Genomic DNA, 21,825 nt, shown 5'->3' with positions numbered 1-21,825 from the left:
TTCACTCTGATGGGATTTCAGTTACAGAGTCAAGCTAAAAAGAGTGACAAGTAAGACTTCCGGTGACTACCTTCAAATTAAACCCTTCACTTTTTAAAGATGTCAGTTTAGTTAAAGAGTAAGATCCTTTTAGTTTAACATGAAACAGCCCCGAAATCAACATCACCAAACTCCACCAGACTCCATGTAAATAATCAGGACTTTTAGTGTGTATAGAGCCAGCATATCTCCACCAGACTCCATGTAAATAATCAGGACTTTTAGTGTGTATAGAGCCAGCATATCTCCACCAGACTCCATGTAAATAATCAGGACTTTTAGTGTGTATAGAGCCAGCATATCTCCACCAGACTCCATGTAAATAATCAGGACTTTTAGCGTGTATAGAGCCAGCATATCTCCCCCAGACTCCATGTAAATAATCAGGACTTTTATCATTGTAAAACACACTTCATTCAAAGTGGACAGAAACTAAATAAAACTACCAAAAGCCGTCTTGGTTCATCTTTCCACTGTTCCAACAATCACCACTCTATGTTCCTGATCAAACTTGAGTATACTTTAAATACAGTATATTTTAAATACAGTAATGTGTCCCTGCAGGACTCTTTGGACAGAGTATTTCTACCTTCACCAAAGTAAATAATCTGAATATTCTTCCACTGCTCTATGTTTAACATTCGCAGTGTTTATATAAGGTCAGGGTCACTTCCAGTTTTCAGATGATTCAGTTCAGTTTTTACATTTTAGACTTTTACTTCCATGAGTAGAGGTGTGAACCTTTACTGATCTTTCGATTTGATATCTCGATGCATCAAATACACGTTTCTATTAAAGCCATATAGGATATTTAAGCTTTTCAAGCTTCAAAAACAAAACATTACTAAATACTAAATACATTGGATACATAAAACTACAGCATTGAGCACATGGCACTTCCTGAATGTGCGAAACATACCAGAATATGTAAACAGAAATGTTGTTAGGCCTACATTAAATTGTAAACATAAATAATCGATTATGAGCCGGCCGATTATCGATGCAGCATCATCCATGTCCACGATTCCATGCATCGATTATTTGATTAATTTCAACACCTCTATCATGAGTTTGTTTTTCCACCAAGACAACGGGAGCTTTTATTGTGGAGAGTGCAGGTCAGACTTCCGGTCCTGTTTGTACTAAATGTGTCAACATGAAGCAGGAAGGGAGTTTCTGTCGCTGAGAGACTGAAGCTACAAACAGCTTCATTCTTCAGAGCTTAGTCACTCCACCCACCCATCTGTCTGCCTGTCTGCCTGTCTGTCTGTCTGTCTGTCTGTTCTATTCATTTGTTGGCATGGAAGTTTCAATAACAGTGTTGCCTAAGAATCAGACGAAACAGAAGAATATTCAAATAAAAATGTAAAGACATAGGTGTGTGTGTGTGTGTGTGTGTGTGTGTGTGTGTGTGTGTGTGTGTGTGTGTGTGGTCATAGGTGGGTTTCCCATTGGAGGCCCTTTTGCAGTCCCAGCAGCTGACAAATCTTGCTGCTGTATTTGTACACAGTGTTTTTTCTCCCAGCAGATATGGGAGTTTCCCCCTGCCATCCAGGCTGTCTCAGTCTCTGTGGATGGCAGTGATCTGTGGGCAAAAAATTATGTCCTGCTACAGTTGGCAAGAGGTTAGAAAGTGTCCCTCGGTCTCCACCTCCTGCAGGTTGCAGTGTGTGCACAGTCTCTCCTCTCTGGGGAGTGTCGTATGATACTGTATGAAAATGTATGCACACCAAAACGTATCTTATGAAAACTACAGAGCTCCGTCACAGCTCGGTCGAATCAGCAGCAGGTAGTAGATGTGTAACTGCAACGCAAAAAAGTTTAAATATTTTTGAAAAATAGTATATGTATTAAGAAAAAGAATCTGAATGTTTTTAAATTTTTTTTTAATATTTTTTTTTTACTGATTTGACTACTACTACTACTACTACTACTACTACTACTACTACTACTACTACTATTACTTCTAGCTACGCCCTGCACTGCTACTACTATTACTACAAGCTACTCCCTGCATCGCTACTACAATTACTACTAGCTACGCCCTGCACTGCTAGTATTATTACTACTAGCTACACCCTGTACTGCTACTACTATTACTTAGGGGTCATCCCTATTTTCCCCGGGAACATAATTCCCCGTTTTTCCCGCAAAAAGGGTTAGGGTTAGATAAAGTGACATAATTAACAGAGCAGCCAAGAGACCTGCAGTAGCTCGAGACCTGCAGGTTTGCCACCCCTGACCTAATCTTTCCTCGTCCAGGCCTATTTGCATATGCGCGTCAAACAGCCCGTAGGCCTACATAGGCCTATTTGCCATGGAATTTGGCAGTAATGGTGGAAAAAGTAACAGACCGGGGAACATAGGACCCTTTTTTTGAAAAAGGGTCCTATGTTCCCCAGTCTCATACAAAGAGGGGAACAAAGGACCTGCGGAACATAGACACGCTCCCCTAACTACTCCCTGCACTGCTAATACTATTACTACTAGCTACTCCCTGCACTGCTACTACTATTACTACTAGCTACATCCTACACTGCTACTACTATTACTACTAGCTACACCCTGCACTGCTACTACTATTGCTACTAGCTACAACCTGCATTGCTACTACTATTTTTACAGAAACATTCTTAACATTGATAGCAGCTTGAATTGGAACTGATAATAATAATGACTAACTTTAGTCAGTTTAGTTGTTGCTGGTGCTGTCAGCGTCTTATCTTCTGTCTGTAAATGGTAACCTGTATAATATCTCGCTGTTTCCTGTTGCTTTGCCTTTTAAAACATCTCACCAAAGGACTACAGTTGAAAATTAGCTGCTGACACATTTACTCTCCAGCTGATCCAGAATGCTGCAGCACGTGTTCTAACATGAACTAAGAAAAGAGATCATATTTCTCCAGTGTTAGCTTCTCTGCATTGGCTTCCTATAAAATCCAGGATTGAATTTAAAATTCTTCTCCTGACCTACAAGGCTCTAAATGGTCAAGCACCATCATATCTGGAAGAGCTCTTAGTACCTTATTGTCCCATTAGAGCACTGCGCTCCCAGAATGCAGAGTTACTTGTGGTACCTAGAGTCTCTAAAAGTAGAATGGGAGCCAGAGCCTTTAGTTATCAGGCTCCTCTCCTATGGAACCAGCTCCCAATCTGGGTTCGGGAGGCAGAAACTGTCACCACATTCAAGAATGAACTTAAAACTCTTCTATTTGATAAAGCTTAGAGTTAGGGAGTGAGGAGTTGCAGTGTCCACCTAACTGGCCCACCTGCTTCTCTTCATAATTGTTAGATTAATAATATATAACAAAAGTAGAGGGAGGCAGGCCAGCACAGCCCGATCCGGCAGGGGAGAGTTCTAAGCCCGAACGAGCTACCTCTCCTTATGACCTGTCTCTCTTAGTTACCTGTTATAGTTACGCTGTTATAGTTCTAGACTGCCGGGGGACTTCCTTCCTTTGACACACTGAGCTGCTCTCTCCTCTCCCTTTCTATTACCATTTGTGTGCATCTCATCCCAGAAATGCTTGTTACTAATCCTAGCTTCTGGGGAGTTTACTCCCCGGAGTCCTTATGTTTCTTCCCCCAGCGTATTTCCTTGGGGAACGTTGGCACCAAGATCTTGGTTGCAGCTGTCGCCGTGGTCCTGCTGCACTCCTTGCTAAGCTCTGTGGTGCCCTGCAATGTCATGCTGCGTCCTGCTGAACCCTGCAGCTTCCTGCTACGTCCATCCATGCTCTGCTGGGCCACGCTACATCCTGTAACGCCCTGCAGCGCCCTGATATGACATGAACTACTACGACTACCATTTGAAGTCACTGTTCCATTATTAATGTGACTATTATCGACACTGTTCATCGCAGCCCCAACCGGCACCGTCAGACACTGCCTACCAAGAGCCTGGGTCGTCCGAGGTTTCTTCCCAAGAGGGAGTTTTTCCTCGCCACTGTCGCACTGCTTGCTCTTGAGGGAATTACTGTAATTGTTGGAATTGTTGGGGCTTTGTAAATTATAGAGTATGGTCTAGACCTACTCTATCTGTAAAGTGTCTCGAGATAATTTGTGTTATGATTTGATACTATAAATAAAATTGAATTGAATTGAATTGAATTTACAGAAATGTTTATTAATGTGCGTCGTCCTTATAAATAAATTAATAAAAAAAACTCTGTATAACCCCTTATCAGTTTTTGACACTGGTTAGATCACAAGTAACATTTAAACACTCAACACAGGTGTAACAAAAAGCATTGATTAGCCAATCTCCTCTGGCAGGGAACAGGGAGGAGGAAGGAAAATAAAACACATTTCTGATTGGCTGACATCTACCGCCTGTTGAACAGGTTTTGACGACTCCATTCTTTCTTTTAGACTTGGACTGAAGCTGTAAATTGTAATTTCCCCACTGGGGATCAATAAACAGTATAAAAAATAAGGGTGTGCTGTTATCCTTGGATCAGACCCACACAGACACCCAGACTGAAGAGGAAGAAAAGAGAAGAGCAGCTTCATCCTGCCAGTGTTTCCTCGACACATGAAGGTTTAAAGAGTCTGTAGGTCGACCTGAAGAGTTCAGCAGGTGAGAATCCTAGCAGAGGAATCTGGAAATGTCTGATAATCAGGATCACTTTGATCACATTGTGCGGTGTCTCTGTTTAACTGTAGAAAGGTTTCTTCACGCTGATTGGCTGATTCAAAAATATATATTTGAAATATTCTGTAGAATTTCTCTCTGAGTTAAATAACAGTGATCTGAAAAAGGTTTGCATGTATTACTGGCAGAGGCTCTAATGTACATCAACAGTGTAGATTTTAATCTGAGCTCACGTCATTAGTGAAAAATGTAGAGAATGTCAAAACTGGTCAGACAGCGTCGGTGAAAGTGGCTGAGGTATGATCAAAACAACCATCTTAAAACTGACACACTTTTGGTTTCACTGAATCCTACAGACTGGCTCATCTGTTAAAGGTTCGCAATGTTCATATCCATAACTAAAAAAAACTAACTCATTTTGATATTTTTTGTTTGCAGTTTTTCAATTTGGAGGCATAAAACGCATTTTGAATGGGCTTCACCAGCATTGGTGATTACAACTATATCTATATATCTGAACTATATAGAGGTAATTAAAGCTGCAGGCAAGAATGAACATCCATCTGGGGAAATAATGGTCATGGCTATTCCTCATAAAAAAAAAAACGACATGCAAACTCCTGCAAGTTAGAGTACACTAACCAAACTCTTTAGTGCTGACAGACTCTAAACCATCTGTATGAACCTACTTGCTGCTTGTAACAGAGTGATTTCTCAATTTTGGATTAATTAATCCTCATGCCCTCCTCGGCCATTTTTGTAAATTTTTCTCAAGTTTTTTTTCATTTTGTTATCATTTTTGCTGTGTTACTACTTATGGCATGACATTTTGTAGGAACCTTTCTTTTCAGTCAAATTTTTTAAATCCAGTGTTTTTTACTCTTACATGTCCAGTTATATTATGTCCAGTTATATTATGGAGCTGTGTGTGTGTGTGTGTGTGTGTGTGTGTGTGTGTGTGTGTGTGTGTGTGTGTGTGTGTTTGTGTGCATGCATGCATGCATGTCTGTGTGTGAGAGAGAGTTTGTGTAAATCTGTGAACAAACAATGATAATTTTAGTGGTGAAAAAAGTGCACCTTACTTTTGCCAGTTATATTATGGAGCCGTGTGTGTGTGTGTGTGTGTGTGTGTGTGTGTGTGTGTGTGCGTGCGTGCATGCATGCATGCGTGTCTGTGTGTGAGAGAGAGTTTGTGTAAATCTGGGTGAAAAAAGGGCTTCTCTTGAAGGATGCATTTCATGTGTCTTTGGAGACGTGCTTGAATAAAAACATTGTCTCCTGTATTTGTTGTAAACAAAACCAACTATTAGTGTGTTTATGCACCTGGCTCTAGAGAAGGAGAAAGATCTAGAGCAAAGAGAAGGAGCCTTTATCTTCCAGCCAACTGCAGGACTCATCTGAAGATGACACAAGTTTCGAGAGTCTGACACAAAATGGTCACTGGTGTCCTCCAACTCTGTGAGTGCCTCTAACCCTTCCTCTGAAAGTGGAGAGGACACTGAAGATCCTGTCCATCCTAACATTGAATGGACAGTGAAGAATTGGCAAGTCTGGTCTCCATCTAATACTGAGACGCTGTGCAACATTCAAGCACCGACTGGCATGATGTCAGAGCCCACGAGATATGCCATATCAAGAATCCATGATGTGGCATCCTCTTTCGACCTTTTCTTCACTCCTGACATGATCAGCTGATTCAGGAAATGACAAACCTACACAGGAGGCGTTCAATCTCAGGATGGAGTGATGTGGATGCTAAAGAGAGTCGAACATACAAGGGACTTCACACTTGGCAGGTGTGTACCGGTCCAAAGGGGAATCCACCCGGAGCCTGTGGGATGTCCATAGTGGGAGACCAGTCTTCAGGGTCACCATGTCCCACAAACGATTTGAAATGATAAGCGCCAGTTTACAGCACATGCAGGAGACAATGTTTTTATTCAAGCACGTCTTCAAAGACACATGAAATGCATCCTTCAAAAGATGCCTTTTTTCACCCCTAAAATGATCATTGCTTGCTTACAGGTTTACACAAACTCTCTCTCACACACACACACACACACACACACACACACACACACACACACACACACACACACACACACACACACACACACACACACATACATGCACACACACACACACACACACACACACACACACACACACACACAAAAAACACACACACACACACACACACACACACACACACAACACACACAGCTCCATAATATAACTGGCAAAAATACAATGACTTCATGCATCGGCCTACAAGGGCAAAATGGTTGAATCTGGTGATTCATTTTGATGTACATTTTTGCCTCGAAGGTGTCCAAAGGGAGTATATGGCACTATGTAAAAATACTAATGCAATCAAATTAATGTTGTTGCTTAACTTTGACATATCCAAGCCTCTAATCCCCACCAAAGTCCCATCTACATATTATTCATTATATGAAAAAAAAATCATTTTTTGTGTTTTTTTTTGTAATAAAAAATGAAATACTTCAAATAAATAAACTGGCATTTAAAGGGTTAACATCCTGAAATTATTAAATGTTTGGTGGTTTTTATTAGGTTAGAAGTAGAAAAACATATTGAGATTTGATGATTTAATAACAGTTTTTGTGTACGTGGCCATTTTTGCCTCGAAGGTGTCCAGAGTTATTTTTTTAAGGAGGGCATGAGGGTAAAGTCTATCTATCTATCTATCTATCTATCTATCTATCTATCTATCTATCTATCTATCTATCTATCTATCTATCTATCTATCTATCTATCCATCTATCTATCTATCTTTCTATCTATCTATCTATCTAGCTATCTATCTATCTATCTCTCTCAAAATACTGACTGGTTTAGAAAAAATAAAGAATGCAAAGTCCGATAACGTCATTCACGTGCATATTACCGGGTTGATTTTCTTCTCGTTTTCAGCTCGAAAGTGGATCAGCTGATGGGTTTACTCCGGTGTCCCTGTGTGATACAGGATGGTATATGTAAAGCACGTATCGATGTCTCCAAAGCAAGTAGTGTTATGCACTGATAGCAAACGAAATTAGCTGCTAATGGAGTTTAGTTAACACTGTAGACATGCATGGAGTCCATTCACTGTTCTGCAAATAAGCAATGTAGCTAATGTTAACGTTAGCATTAGCATAGCAAGCTAGCAATTTTTAAAAACGTTTCAATTAATAACATGGTTGCAAATATGTATGTAGAGGACTGTGTAGAGCACAAAACAAAACTTTCGTCATTTTTAAATCAAGTCTTTAAGCCAAAAATACTTACATTTATAGGTCTCTCTGGTCGATCTGGTGGCCATGTTCCTTGTTGCGCAACGTATCTGGATACCCCTTGCTGGCCAAGTAAGCTTGCGTCCTTGCTTGGCTCTAAGGGGTATCTAGCCCTTCCCCTTAGCCCTACCCATTGATCAAAATGAGTATTGGGACAGGCCTTACTCTCACGTGAACATGCAAAAAAGGGGTAGGGGTAAGGGGAAGGGGTAAGACAGAGAAATGAGACAGCCTTAGCTTTCGTTACAGCCTGTTTGTGAAAAAAAGCACTGCGGTTGTTAAAACAGCACTGTGTAGAAACCGCATCATGCAGACAAAGCAGATTGAAATATGGCTTTCTTCATGTTCATGCCCGTTAAGCTGTTGAGAGACTGCTGGGCTAGGGCTAGGGTTACTCCAAATATCAGTGATGAAGTTTACAGGCAACTGATGTGCTTTTTCACAAAGCAGCTTTGGAAACACGGTTTCTGTGACGGCTTGGAATCTCTCGGCTCCAGTACACTGAGAAGATGTGGAAACGCAATATTATTAACGACTGAAAATGGCTGGTCGTCAAGTCCAATCATGCAGTGGGCAAGAGCCTAGTTATTTTTTTACAGCCAAAAATCTCCAAACGGCTGGCATTGCTCCTCTTCTGTCGCCTATACCTGCTTGATAGAGAAGTTATTGCCACATTGCTATGAGGTGGTATCGGGTGTGGTAATATCGGAATAATTTTATGACTACAAGTACGAGTACATGGACACGGCATCGTACTGATACTCGATACTGGCATCAGTATTGGTGCATCCCTAGTCTAAACTGGACTCAGGGATTGATTATACCAATAATTTGTTCCTCCAGTGAACTATGGAACAGTTTGTTGAAGACTCCAGCCTGGGGGACTGGAAGGTGATTGGCTCTGGGGGTTTTGGACAAATTTACAAAGCCAGGCATCATCAGTGGGGCGTTGACGTGGCCATTAAACTGCTTCTTCAGGGCGAGGGGTAAGTGCTTACAAAGGGTTTCCTGTTTATAATTACATAAAGTTGTTTGAGTTACTCATTATGCAAACAAACACACACAGGAACGAAAAGTCTTTGCTGCGTGAGATCAAAATGATGCGTCAAGCCACCAGCCCACATGTTATGGCTGTCCGAGGGGTCTTCAAGGGTCGAACACCCTCCTCTGGCGGGTCAACACAGCTTGGTGTGGTCATGGAGCTCATGGAAAGAGGATCATTGGCCTCCCTACAGGTAACCAGGGGTGGAACAACTGCTCATATATTTTACTTAGAGTTGCAATACTCTGTAAAATATACTCATGCTACAATTAAAAGTCTTGCATTAACAATTAAAAAAAGCATAGATTAAATAAATAATATATAATACATTTGTTGTCTGAGTTATACCGTTTATGTTCAAATAGTCATTATTAAAGAAAAAAGTACAACATTAATATAACAGCATATTCCAAACCTTTGATTGGTAGTGTAGGCTATATGTGTAGCTCACTATCTCCACTATCTTGTGGATCTGTAACTCTGGAAACAATCTTACAGGAAGCATTGAGGGGAACTCCACCCTGGCCGCTGGTCTTCAGACTGGCTCACCAAGTGGCTCTGGGTATAAACTACCTCCACAGTCTGACCCGTCCCGTGCTACACCAAGACCTGAAGCCCCAAAACGTGCTGCTGGACGATGCTCTCAATGCCAAGGTGAGTCCCAGGCTTTGAGTGGAGGCCAGGCCTCATGTTTACTTTATACTGTTACAATAGTTTGCACCCTTTCTGGAGACTAAATGGATCCTTAAAAACACATATTGTAAAACCAAAAGATACAGACATGGGTTTCCCTTTCAAGATGCAACTTGATAATATACGATAGTAAATAGTAGAGCCAAACTCCAGGCCTTAACATTGTACAGTATGACGCGTTATGATTCATGATTTTGGTTACAGAACATCCTGTTCTCATTCCTAACTTGTACGATAGGGATGCTTGTTCAGTGGTTCTCATAGTCAGAGAGCGACACCAAAATCACCCTTAAGCGTCTGTATGGGACGAAGCGGGCAGAGCAGCAGCTCGAATGCAACGTTCTACAATAATAGTATGAAGAGCTACAATGGTTATGAATAGTATTAAAGACCAAAAAGCCTTGTAAGGAGGCAGGTTGGGGGGGTCAAACAACACAGGACTTTCACCTAGAAGACCAGGGTTCATGTCCTGTTCTTGTCCTGTGTGTCACTTCAATGTACATTTTTACTTACATTTAACGCCAAATCGGTCATCACACAGAGCGTCAAAAAGTGATGCCAAGAGTCCTGACGCTAAAGCAGATTATTTGCGTTAGTAACAACCGCCAAATGAACCGACCAAGTTTCTCTAATTGATGCGTTGGCATTGTATAGCCCTCACCCTATACTCCTGCAGCACCTCCCACAGTATCTCCCTCCAGGATCCTTGCAAGAGTGAAGAGCTGACCCAAACAAGACGGAATCTGCATTGTTTCTCTTCAATCTGAGAATCCTAGGACCTTGAGACCAAAGCTCCCCACCGCAGCTTCAGCAATGGAAGCTTTGAACATTGCCCACTTAGGTTCAAACCCTAACCCTAACCCTAACCCACCTTCACAGGGAAGCCAGAAAGGTCCGCCGGAGGTGTGAGTTAAAGATCTCTCCATCAGGGGCCCCCTCCAGACTTTCCCAGGTCACCTGCACTAACCGTTTGTCAAGCTATTTGTCTAACCCTAACAGTCTCATGACGGCCAATGTAAAAACCAACCCACCGAAAGAGCTTTGTGGAGCTGATAGTCTTAATTAGCTTTCTAGCAACTCATGTGGAAATGGCTTGAATGTAACGGATGTTCATTAATATCAAAAAGTTACGCACTTAAGCTTTAATGTAATGTAATGTTAACACATAAAGCTAAACAGTTTGATAATGAGGCCTGCTATGACATATTTATGACACGTTATGTTGTTTATGTTAATGTCAAGTTGTCATAACAAAAACATTTCAAACAATGCTAACGTAGCATTAAAAGTGTCATAATTTACCAAATGACTCTAATTACAACAGTCATGAAGATTCATAAAGACTCTTTCATGTGCATGACTGGTTTCATGTCAGTCTTCTGCACACCCCAAACTAAAGTGTTACCAAATAAAGAACCTCATCTAACTCCTTCCTCTCTTTGCTAATTCTCTCTGCAGCTTACAGATTTTGGCCTTGCCCGGATTTCCTGCAGCGTCACACAGGTTTCCAAGGACGATGAACCACTAGGAGGGACGATTAATTACATGCCACCAGAGGCTTTAAAAAGCACATCGTACAAACCTACCAGAGCCTTTGATATCTACAGGTACAAGAGCATCGAACCAGCACTAGAATAAAAGTGTTTTATTTATCATATAATAATAACTGGAGACGGGATCACTCCAGCTGCCATGCTAACACGTGTTCAGTATTGACATTAAGTCAAAATATCAGTCGCTTAGTCCTTTAACAGGAGAGGGAATTATTTTCAGGTAGGAGGGATACTAATATGACTTCATGCACAGATGTCCTTATTGTCATTGAATATCCTCATTCTCTCATAAGCATTAATTTACAGATGACAACAAACCCTACCCAGCAATCAACCAGGGTGTGATTGTTATGATATGGACAATAATCCTGACATGAAACTCTCTTTGTCTGTCTTTTAGTTATGGGATACTCCTATGGTCCATTGTCACAGGGAAACGACCATATGAATGTAAGTGACTGTTGTGTCTTTAGCAGTCCCTCCAGGATTTCGCGGCCCCATATGCCAGATTTTGCGGGAGCTGTTGTAAAAATCCATCCATCCATTCATGAATCCATCCATCCATGCATCTTCATCCGCTTATCCGGGGTCGGGTCGCGGGGGCAGCAGCTCCAGCAGGGGACCCCAAACTTCCATTTCCCGAGCCACATTAAGCAGCTTTGACTTGGGCATCCCGAGGCATTCCCAGGCCAGGTTGGAGATATAATCCCTCCACTTAGTCCTGGGTCTTCCCCGAGGCCTCCTCCCAGCTGGACGTGCCTGGAACACCTCCCTAGTGAGGCGCCCAGGGGGCATCCTGACCCGATGCCCAAAACACCTCAACTGGCTCCTTTTGATGCAAAGGAGCAGCGGCTCTGCTCCGAGCCCAAGCCCCTAACGGATGACTGAGCTTCTCACCCTATCTCTAAGGGAGACGCCAGCCACCCTCCTGAGGAAACTCATTTTGGCCGCTTGAACCCTGAATCTCGTTCTTTCGGTCATGACCCAGCCTTCATGGCCATAGGTGTGGGTAGGATTGGATAGCCCTCACCCTATACTCCCGCAGCACATCCCACAGTATCTCCCGGGGGACCCGGTCATACACCATCTCCAGATCCACCAAACACATGTAGACTGGATGGGCATACTCCCAGGCTCCCTCCAGGATCCTTGCGACAGTAAAGATCTGGTCCGTTGTTCTACGACCAGGACGGAAACTGCATTGTTCCTCTTCAACCCAAGGTTCAACTATCGAAGGGTACTCTGGTACCAAGTACACTTATGATCATCCCTATGTTTGAACATGGTGTTCAAAGAAACCACAGAAATCCAACAACGAACAACCACTCTGGTTCAGATCAGGGAGGCCGTTCCTCCCAAACACGGCTCTCCATGTGTCTCCATCATTGCCCAGGTGCGTGTTGAAATCCCCCAGCAGAACTATGGAGTCCCCCACTGGAGCCCCATGCAGGACTCCATTCAAGGTCTCCAAGAAGGCAGAATACTCCGAACTTTTGTTTGGTGCATATGCACAAACAACAGTCAGAGCTTTCCCCCCCACAACACACAGGTGTAGGGAGGCGACCCTCTCGTCCACCGGGGTAAACTCCAATGTAGCGGCGCTCAGCCGGGGGCTTGTGAGTGAGTATCAGCGCACCTGACCCCAGCGGTTCCTCCTAAAGGTGATGGGCCCATGGGATGGAGAGGGAGGTGCCACGTTGCTTTTTTTGGGCTGTGCCTGGCTGGGCTCTGTGTCAAACCCAGCGCTCCCTGACAATCCCTCCATCTGGGCCTGGCTCCAGAAGGGAGCCCCGGGCTTCCTCCGGGCAGGGTAACTTCACCACTTCCTCGATGACTCATAGGGGTTTTGAACCATTCTTTGTCTGGTCCCTCACTTTGATAAGGTTCCCAGAGAGGGCTTTTGTAAAAAAAATTGGGATAAAAGTTGCGCTGTCTTTTGTATTTTTGTTGCAATGAAGTTGCGAGAGACAGTGAAAATTTATTTTTTGGTATACTTCTTTAAAAATATTTTTTTTTGTTATTAATAAATTCTTATTTTGTGGAGAATAAAACTACTCTGGGCTAAGTTTTCCTAGTAACCAACAGGGCTCAGGATGCTGCAAATGTTGGTATAATATGAAAAAGGCTGGTGGATTTAAGACAAAAATAATAATTTATTGAATTAATCAAATTTGAACATATGTGTCAGTGGCTTGTTGATCTTTAGATTGTTAGTTAATTACCTATCCTGGCCTGAGACACATTCAAATGGTTTGATAAAGCACTTATTGGACTTTATCTTGTTATTGCACTTAAAATAACGAGTGTAGCTGTCCTCAATTTATGTCATCGTGTACGTCTCATCTCCGGGGTTTTCTACATCTACCGCTTGTGTTTATGTGTGTGTGTGTGTGTGTGTGTGCGTGCGTGCGGCAGTCACGGGGGGAACTGAGTAGCAGCCCCACCCACTGCAACGAGTCAACAGAATTTAAACAGCAGCAGCTTTCAGCGACTTTATAGTGAAAAGACGTTACAGCGTACATTTATGTTAAAGTGTATACAGGTTGGCAGGACGGTCTGAAATGTTTTGCACGGTCTTTCGCTGTACGTTTTGTTGGTAAATGTGAGATGTTTGAGTCACACACATCTCATCTTCATATCAAAAACAAGGAAATGAATTTGGCAACATATGTGTGTTACATCAACACGTTCTCACTCCCGCTTGGTCAGTGGCTCTCAAGGTCACATACTGACGCAACATCTGGCACATGTGATTTTTTTACATAATCACAGTTTCTTTGTCCAACCGCAATTAATTGCGGACATAAGCTAAGGTCTTAAGGTCTATGACTGTTGATGGTGATTGTCCATTTTATGTTAATTTAAGAACAAAATGATTATAAGCAGGCGGGGTTTACTTTATAAACTCTTTACTCGTGTTATTACATTATCTGGGTCAGATGACATTGATGTAAATAAAGATGTATCATGGGATTCATTTGTTCGAAAAGTGATACATAAATAAATACATTTGACTAAAAGTTCAAAGTTATTTTGTTTGAATTTGTTACAGCTCTACTCAATGAAATTTACAACAGCAGGTGGCAGAGTTGTCCCATTTAGCAGGATTTAACCTGAACCTTTACATAAGCATCACTCCAGACCGTCTATTCAGGTATTACCAAGGTCTCATTTAACCTTAAGGCCACTCTGACGGCCGTTTTAATTCTTCCTCCAATGTAGATTCAAAGCCCGAAATAGTGATGTTGCGCGTCCCACTGGGAGACCGCCCACAGCTGGATGATATCAAGGGCGATGCTGCCGGGTTGACGGAGTTGACAGGACTGATGAAGAGATGCTGGGATCATAAACCTGAACGAAGGCCCAGAGCCCTTGGTGAGGAAACTACTTCATTGGCCTCTGAAACTCTTAATTAACATGGAAAAATTGCTTGTGATGCCGGGCTCTAACGTTACAATCTTTACTCTATGTTGTGTACAAAAGAGTGTACAACGGAGACAGAACAACTGTTCAAGATGCACGAACATACAATCAATAAAGCTGTCCATGAAGTGCTGAAGAAACTGGTGAGGAACAAATCTCTTCATAAACACTCAAGTCATGCTGAGACACTATAACATTTTGACACAATGCAGCAAATCATTGTTTTTATCATTGTGTAACTGGCTCTTTTTTGTTCCAGGACCAAAAGGAAGGAAAAGGCATGGGAGCAGGAAAGAAGGTTCCGAGGGATCAAATCTGGGTACAGACCTTCGAATCTGTCTGACACCAAGTTTACTGATTAATCACCTGGCATTGTGACATAAAGCAGCGATGTAGTGGAAGATTTCAAACTGACCGGGAGAAGAAACTGAATTAATGAATCTTTGTAAAGTCGAAATAAAAGAACAGAGCAGGAATCCAAGTTGGTTTTGTTCACATGGCTTCAAGAGAACAATTCACACAGTAATTTTCCATAACACTCCACTCTTTTCATTACTTGTTAATCACACAGTATATAGTATATAGGTATCTAAAAAAATTATTGACTAAATGTTTTTTAGAGACCATTATAATATCTCAGGTGATTTTAGCAAGCAGAAAATCATAGAAACTGGAACATATATCAAACTGTGGATTCTTCATCAGTATCTGAGTCTCCATAATCAGGTATGGGAAAAAGATCAGGAATGTGAGGTTTGTGTTTACCAAGGCAATTAGCAGCACGTATTTCGGCCTGTCTGACTGACATTTCTTCTTGGATGTCCACATACCATCTGAAACTCAACCTTGACAAGACTGAGCTCCTTTTCCTTCCAGGGAAAGGCTCTCCTACCCAGGACCTGACTATAGCAATTGACAACTCTGTGGTAGTCCCCATCCAGACTGCTAGAAACCAGGGTGTGACACTTGATGACCAACTAACCTTCACTGCCAACATCGCTGCAACTACCCGATCGTGTAGATACATGCTGCATAGCATCAGAAGGATATGTCCCCTTCTAACGCAGAAGGCGGCTCAGGTCCTGGTTCAGGCTCTAGTCATCTCACGTCTAGACTACTACTCCCTGCTGATTGGCCTGCCCCTGCAGCTCATTCAGAACGCAGCAGCTTGACTTGTCTTCAACCTCCCCAAGTTCTCTCACACTACACCACTCCTCCGCTCTCTTCACTGCTTACCAGTTGCTGCCCGCATCTGCTTCAAGACACTAGTACTTGCATACAGGGCCACGTACAGATCAGCCCCAGCTTACATCCAGCTCATGAATGAACACATAAATTATGTACTTAACAAAAAAGTGTGAAATAACTGAAAACATGTCTTATATTTTAGATTCCTCAAAGTAGCCACCCTTTGCTCTGATTACTGCTTTGCACACTCTTGGCATTCTCTTAATGAGCTTCAAGAGGTAGTCACCTGAAATGGTTTGCCAACCGAAGGAGTTCCCAGAGATGCTTAGCACTTGTTGGGCCTTTTGCCTTCACTCTGCGGTCCAGCTCACCCCAAACCATCTCGATTGGGTTCAGGTCTGGTGACTGTGGAGGCCAGGTCACCTGGCGCAGCACTCCATCACTCTCCTTCTTGGTCAAATAGCCCTTACACAGCCTGGAGGTGTGTTTGGGGTCATTGTCCTGTTCAAAAATAAATGATGGTCCAACTAAACGCAAACCGGATGGGATGGCATGTCGCTGCAGGATGCTGTGGTAGCCATGCTGGTTCAGTATGCCTTCAATTTTGAATAAATCCCCAACAGTGTCACCAGCAAAGCACCCCCACACCATCACACCTCCTCCTCCATGCTTCACGGTGGGAACCAGGCATGTAGAATCCATCCGTTCACCTTTTCTGCGTCGCACAAAGACACAGCGGTGGGAACCAAAGATCTCAAATTTGGACTCATCAGACCAAAGCACAGATTTCCTTTGGTCTAATGTTCATTCCTTGTGTTTCTTGGCCCAAACAAATCTCTTCTGCTTGTTGCCTCTCCTTAGCAGTGGTTTCCTAGCAGCTACTTGACCACGAAGGCCTGATTCGCGCAGTCTCCTCTTAACAGTTGTTCTAGAGATGTGTCTGCTGCTAGAACTCTGTGTGGCATTCATCTGGTCTCTAATCTGAACTGCTGTTAACTTAATTTCTGAGGCTGGTGACTCGGATGAACTTATCCTCAGCAGCAGAGGTGACTCTTGGTCTTCCTTTCCTGGGGCGGTCCTCATGTGAGCCAGTTTCGTTGTAGCGCTTGATGGTTTTTGCGACTGCACTTGGGGACACATTCAAAGTTTTTGCAATTTTCCGGACTGACTAACCTTCATTTGTTAAAGTAATGATGGCCACTTGTTTCTCTTTACTTAGCTGATTGGTTCTTGCCATAATATGAATTCTAACAGTTGTCCAATAGGGCTGTCGGCTGTGTATCAACCTGACTTCTGCACAACACAACTGATGGTCCCAACCCCATTAATAAGGGAAAAAATTCCACTAATTAACCCTGACAAAGCACACCTGTGAAGTGAAAACCATTTCAGGTGACTACCTCATGAAGCTCATTGAGAGAACACAAAGGGTTGTAGCGCTATCAAAAAAGCAATGGGTGGCTACTTTGTGGAGTCTAAAATATAAGACGTTTTCAGTTATAACACACCTCCAGGCTGTGTAAGGGCTATTTGACCAAGAAGGAGAGTGATGGAGTGCTGCGCCGGATGACCTGGCCTCCACAGTCACCGGACCTGAACCCAATCGAGATAGTTTGGAGTGAGCTGGACCGCAGAGTGAAGGCAAAAGGCCCAACAAGTGCTAAGCATCTCTGGGAACTCCTTCGGTTGAAAACCATTTCAGGTGACTACCTCTTGAAGCTCATCAAGAGAATGCCAAGAGTGTGCAAAGCAGTAATCAGAGCAAAGGGTGGCTACTTTGAGGAATCTAAAATATAAGACATGTTTTCAGTTATTTCACACTTTTTTGTTAAGTACATAATTCCATATGTGTTCATTCATAGTTTTATGCCTTCAATGAGAATCTACAATGTAAATAGTCATGAAAATAAAGAAAACGCACTGAATGACAAGGTGTGTCCAAACTTTTGGCCTGTACTGTATATATCTTGATGGGGTACATGAGGTCAGGGGTTGTGGCTTCACTGGGATAGCCTGCTGCTGGGAATGGTGAAACAAAGAACACACGTAGCATGAGTCATTATACCCAGCATCACGAGTGAATTTCCTTACAGTACCTGTATGAGCCAAATATGTTGTTTCGAGTGTTCAGACTTTGGGTGTTGTTTCTTGTATGTACACTGGGTGTCGCTGTGGTATTACCTGGGGAAAGGTTATAAAGGTAAGCTCCAAATTGTTGCCGGCAGGTGTTTGGCCCGGAAAGGGCAAATGGTTTTTGACCGCTAATGCTGTGACAAACAGGGACCGACTGGCGCTAAAAAACAGCCCTGGACTTTCTCCCAAATAGGCCCATCATCCGGCCACTCGCCCGTAGCCGTGCGCGACAGACACCAACCAGGATGTCCTGATACTATGCCACAATACTGTAGCCTATCAGACAAGGTATTCACAGCAAGTAACATCTCAAGACCAATGATGAGAATTGGGGTTGTGTTTATTAATGAAGCCTCAGCCTTCAAACAAAAACTAAAAATGTACAATGCCATTACATCTGCATTGAAAATAAAATAAAAATAAGGAAATGTCACTGGCTACAGAAACCCCAAATTACACAAACTTGTAATTATAAAACAGTACAGAGTATTACATGAAAACGAGATGCTGCATCTCATGGGGTTGATCCTCTAATAGTTGTTCATAAATAAATAAATTACTGACAACACTTTCAGAGATAAAGTAGGCTACTGCTGTACCTGAACATAGGGATTAGATATGTTGTAGGCCTATACCAAAACTACACTGAGACTGTTAGTCACTATATACTATAACTTTTCAAATATAAATGTATATAACGTGTTGCTTTGTGTTAAAGAATTAGCATTGAATAATCAATTTAATATTTTCTCAATGTCATATTACACTTTTGATTCATATTAAGGCTGTGAAATGATGAAAATGACTAGGTCCTATCAATTTTGTGAAGCTTTCACAAACAACCACCAGGCCTTTGCCAGTTCCACAATAGTGAACACAAATATGAAAGACAAGGGAAAACTGCACTGATGGAAGACAGACAGAAAGTGCAAGCTAGGATTTTTTGGTTAAACTTTTGGTTAAATTTGGTGAATTATTTAGCCCCCTTCCCTGTTTGTTAGCATATTTAGAGTGGTACCAATGCATTCTTGATGTTTTCCCGTTTAATTTAATACCATAGTCTTCATCCTAGCAGCAAAACTGAGCTCACTACAACCTCTCAAATACAACAAAGTGAAATCGCGGTCAACCCGCGATTAATTTCTAACGCGTTTAATGTTTCAAATGAACCTAACAGAACTTATTAAATACGTTAAGTTTGACAGCACTAAATGGCACGATCATTTTCATAATCATAATGCACACTCATGTTGAGCTGACTATGCAATTCGCTAAGATAGGGATAAAGGCAGCCTATAATGTTTCCTGCTCCTGGCATTTACCAGTATTGCTGATGTGAAATTAACTCACGTCTAATGATGTAGGCCGACTCTTCTTCTTCAGTTTTATTTTTACACGTAGCATATAAGTGATTGTATTTGCGCCCCCTGCTATTGGCTGTTAATATCGCTTTAATAGACTTTTTTTTTGTGCCGACGGCCATCGGTTGGACGGCCGTTCTGGACTTTTCCAGAACGCACAGATTGTCAGTACGTCCCTGGTGACACACCACGGAGATGCTGGAGCGCATTTGTGCCAAACTCTTTGTTCCAACTGTGTCTAATGTGTTTATGGATTTAACGTTGAAAACATTAAAGAATGGACATTTCATGCTGCATGGTTAACCAAAATAAACATATTGTTATTCTGCAATGCAACATCGTCAGACGATTATTGAACGCTACGCAGCAAGTTAACGTCAGCGTGTCGGCCAGGTCACTGCGCGTTAAATCACCTCAGTAGTTATGGTATCGAGCTTCTTTACATTAGTCAAAAACCTAGCCATTGGAACATTGTTTGCACGTCACGGGACGTTTGGGACGGAACGATCGGCGTGAGATGAAGAGAAGGTCTGCTTAGCTGTTTTGGATTCCTGCTCTTGATTTCTACTACGCTGGAGGAGTTTGCTGTCAGCTGTTGAATGGGACAGGTTCATCTCTCGATATATTGGCAAGGAAAAAGACCACGGATAAGATATAGAACTCTACAGCTTTCCAGAGTTAAAGGGGGACTAACCCTGACCTGTTTTAAGAGCTATTACCAGGCGGAGCAACTAAAAACTATGTGGAACTTGTGCAATCCTGCCTACAGTGCGGGATGGAAAGACATCGAAGGCCATACATCAATCACCATTCCAATACAAGCTATAATAAATTATAAAAAACTGAGAAAGCATCTTAATGAGGAACTAAATCCATGGTTGGGTCTATCCCTTAACATTTGGTTTGAGATTATAGCAAAGAATAACCTTATAGAGCAGAGTAGGTTACTGCGGTGGATTGCACATGATTCAGATTTTACACCTAATACAATGGATGGGAGCTTCAGAAGATGGGGAGGGGGGCCAACAGTATTCTGGGAGCTCTTTAAGAAGAAGAAAATTATAAGTTTTCAGGACCTGAAGAATCAATTTGGTTTAAAAAATCAGGATCTCTACAGATATTTGCAGATGAGGCATTATATGGCGCAAACAATAAAAAAGTCCAGTTTAGATGAGGTAGAGTCTGGAATAATTAAATTATTTATTTTAGCATATGAATCAGATCTGGGCAAGAAATTAATCTCAAAATTATATAAAGAAGTGGAGAATTTAAAAGGTCACAATACAGTATACATAAAAGAAAAGTGGGAGAAGGAGGGGGGAAGGAGGTTGTCGAAGGAGGAATGGGAAGAGATCAATGAACAACAATGGAAGACATCATGCTCCCTCTCATGGAGAGAATATGGTTGGAAGAACATAGTAAGATATTTTATTACACCAGCACAACAGAAATCTCAGGATACGAGATGTTGGAGACTATGTGGAGAAAGTAAAGCCAATCATTTTCAAATATTTTGGGAATGCTCCTCTATTATACCTTATTGGCTCGAATTAAAGAAATGCATGGAAAAAGTCATGAAAATGGAACTTCCTTTAAAGGGGTGATAGAATGATTATATAGGGTATTTCACACTGTTCCTTATGGTCTCCTAATGGGGTATGTAACATTAGTTGGGCTGAAAATGGCCTGGTTGATATTTTATTGGCCCTTATGCATCCCTGTGTTTTGGACCAACACAGAGAGAGCTTTTCTTCCAAATATGGTATGGTCATGAATATTTAGATGAGCTGCGCACTGCTTGGTTGAGCCTTATCCCCGTACACACACGTAGAGACGAGCGCTGATTGGTTGAGCGAATCGCCATACACACGCATTAGAGACGCGTGCTGATTGGTTGAGCGAATCCCCAATACACACACATTAGAGACGCGACAGAATCTCATATTCCAGACATTGCAATGTTTCGTTACCAAATTCACTTCCGAGACTATTTTATGCGAGAAATCAACTATATAAAGCTCAAATAAGGGCTGTTTTACGAAAATGGATGGCTAATTGCAAATTTGGTTAAACTGTGTGTCGGAGTTCAGCGGCCTGTGCTGCCTGTGTTGCTGCCTCGCCGCCCGGCCTGCCGTCCTCCACAGACCCCGGCCTGCTGTGAGCTCGATTGAGCTCCGGCACGGCTGGCAGCCCACAGCACCTCATACCCGCGCAAAATCACCGTTTGGGCTAATGGACTAGCTACCAAACGCCGCTGCCCTGACAGAGCTCCAGGGCCTGCAACTCCCTTCTTCCTGCTAGCTAAATGGCCCGTGTGTGAGAGTGAGAGCGCGGTCAGCGAGCTTATTACACCAGCAATCTCTTACCACATGTTACACACATGTCACGCCACTTAGCTATACAACATACCTAAATGTCTTATAAAGCTAACAACAGTGTCCGATTTCAAGTTAATTAATATTTGTGAACTGTAAGGGTTTTGTTAGCTGCGACTGTCCCTTCA

General features: G+C 42.4%; 1 protein-coding gene across 1 annotated transcript; it reads left to right on the top strand.

The window, feature by feature from the left end:
• The first annotated feature begins 9,026 nt into the window (after positions 1-9,026).
• LOC120561571 (ankyrin repeat and protein kinase domain-containing protein 1-like) lies at positions 9,027-14,983 on the top strand. Its single transcript, XM_039804709.1, has 7 exons — positions 9,027-9,164; positions 9,470-9,625; positions 11,123-11,271; positions 11,618-11,667; positions 14,440-14,592; positions 14,701-14,783; positions 14,900-14,983. Exons 1-7 carry the CDS (start codon positions 9,027-9,029, stop codon positions 14,981-14,983), a joined length of 813 nt encoding a protein of 270 aa, XP_039660643.1.
• The last annotated feature ends 6,842 nt before the right edge of the window (positions 14,984-21,825 follow it).

This window comes from Perca fluviatilis, chromosome 1, assembly GCF_010015445.1.
Source record: "Perca fluviatilis chromosome 1, GENO_Pfluv_1.0, whole genome shotgun sequence".
Lineage (NCBI taxonomy): Eukaryota > Metazoa > Chordata > Actinopteri > Perciformes > Percidae > Perca > Perca fluviatilis.
The sequence above is the reverse complement of the archived record's forward strand: the minus strand, read 5'-3'. Positions and strand labels throughout refer to the sequence as shown.

Excerpts from the sequence above, each read along its gene's own strand:
- LOC120561571 (XM_039804709.1), top strand. The coding sequence starts at position 9,027 with ATGATGCGTCAAGCCACCAGCCCACATGTTATGGCTGTCCGAGGGGTC. Across the intron at positions 9,165-9,469 it reads GATCATTGGCCTCCCTACAG|GAAGCATTGAGGGGAACTCC; the intron begins GTAACCAGGGGT and ends ACAATCTTACAG. Across the intron at positions 14,593-14,700 it reads ACGAAGGCCCAGAGCCCTTG|AGTGTACAACGGAGACAGAA; the intron begins GTGAGGAAACTA and ends TGTGTACAAAAG.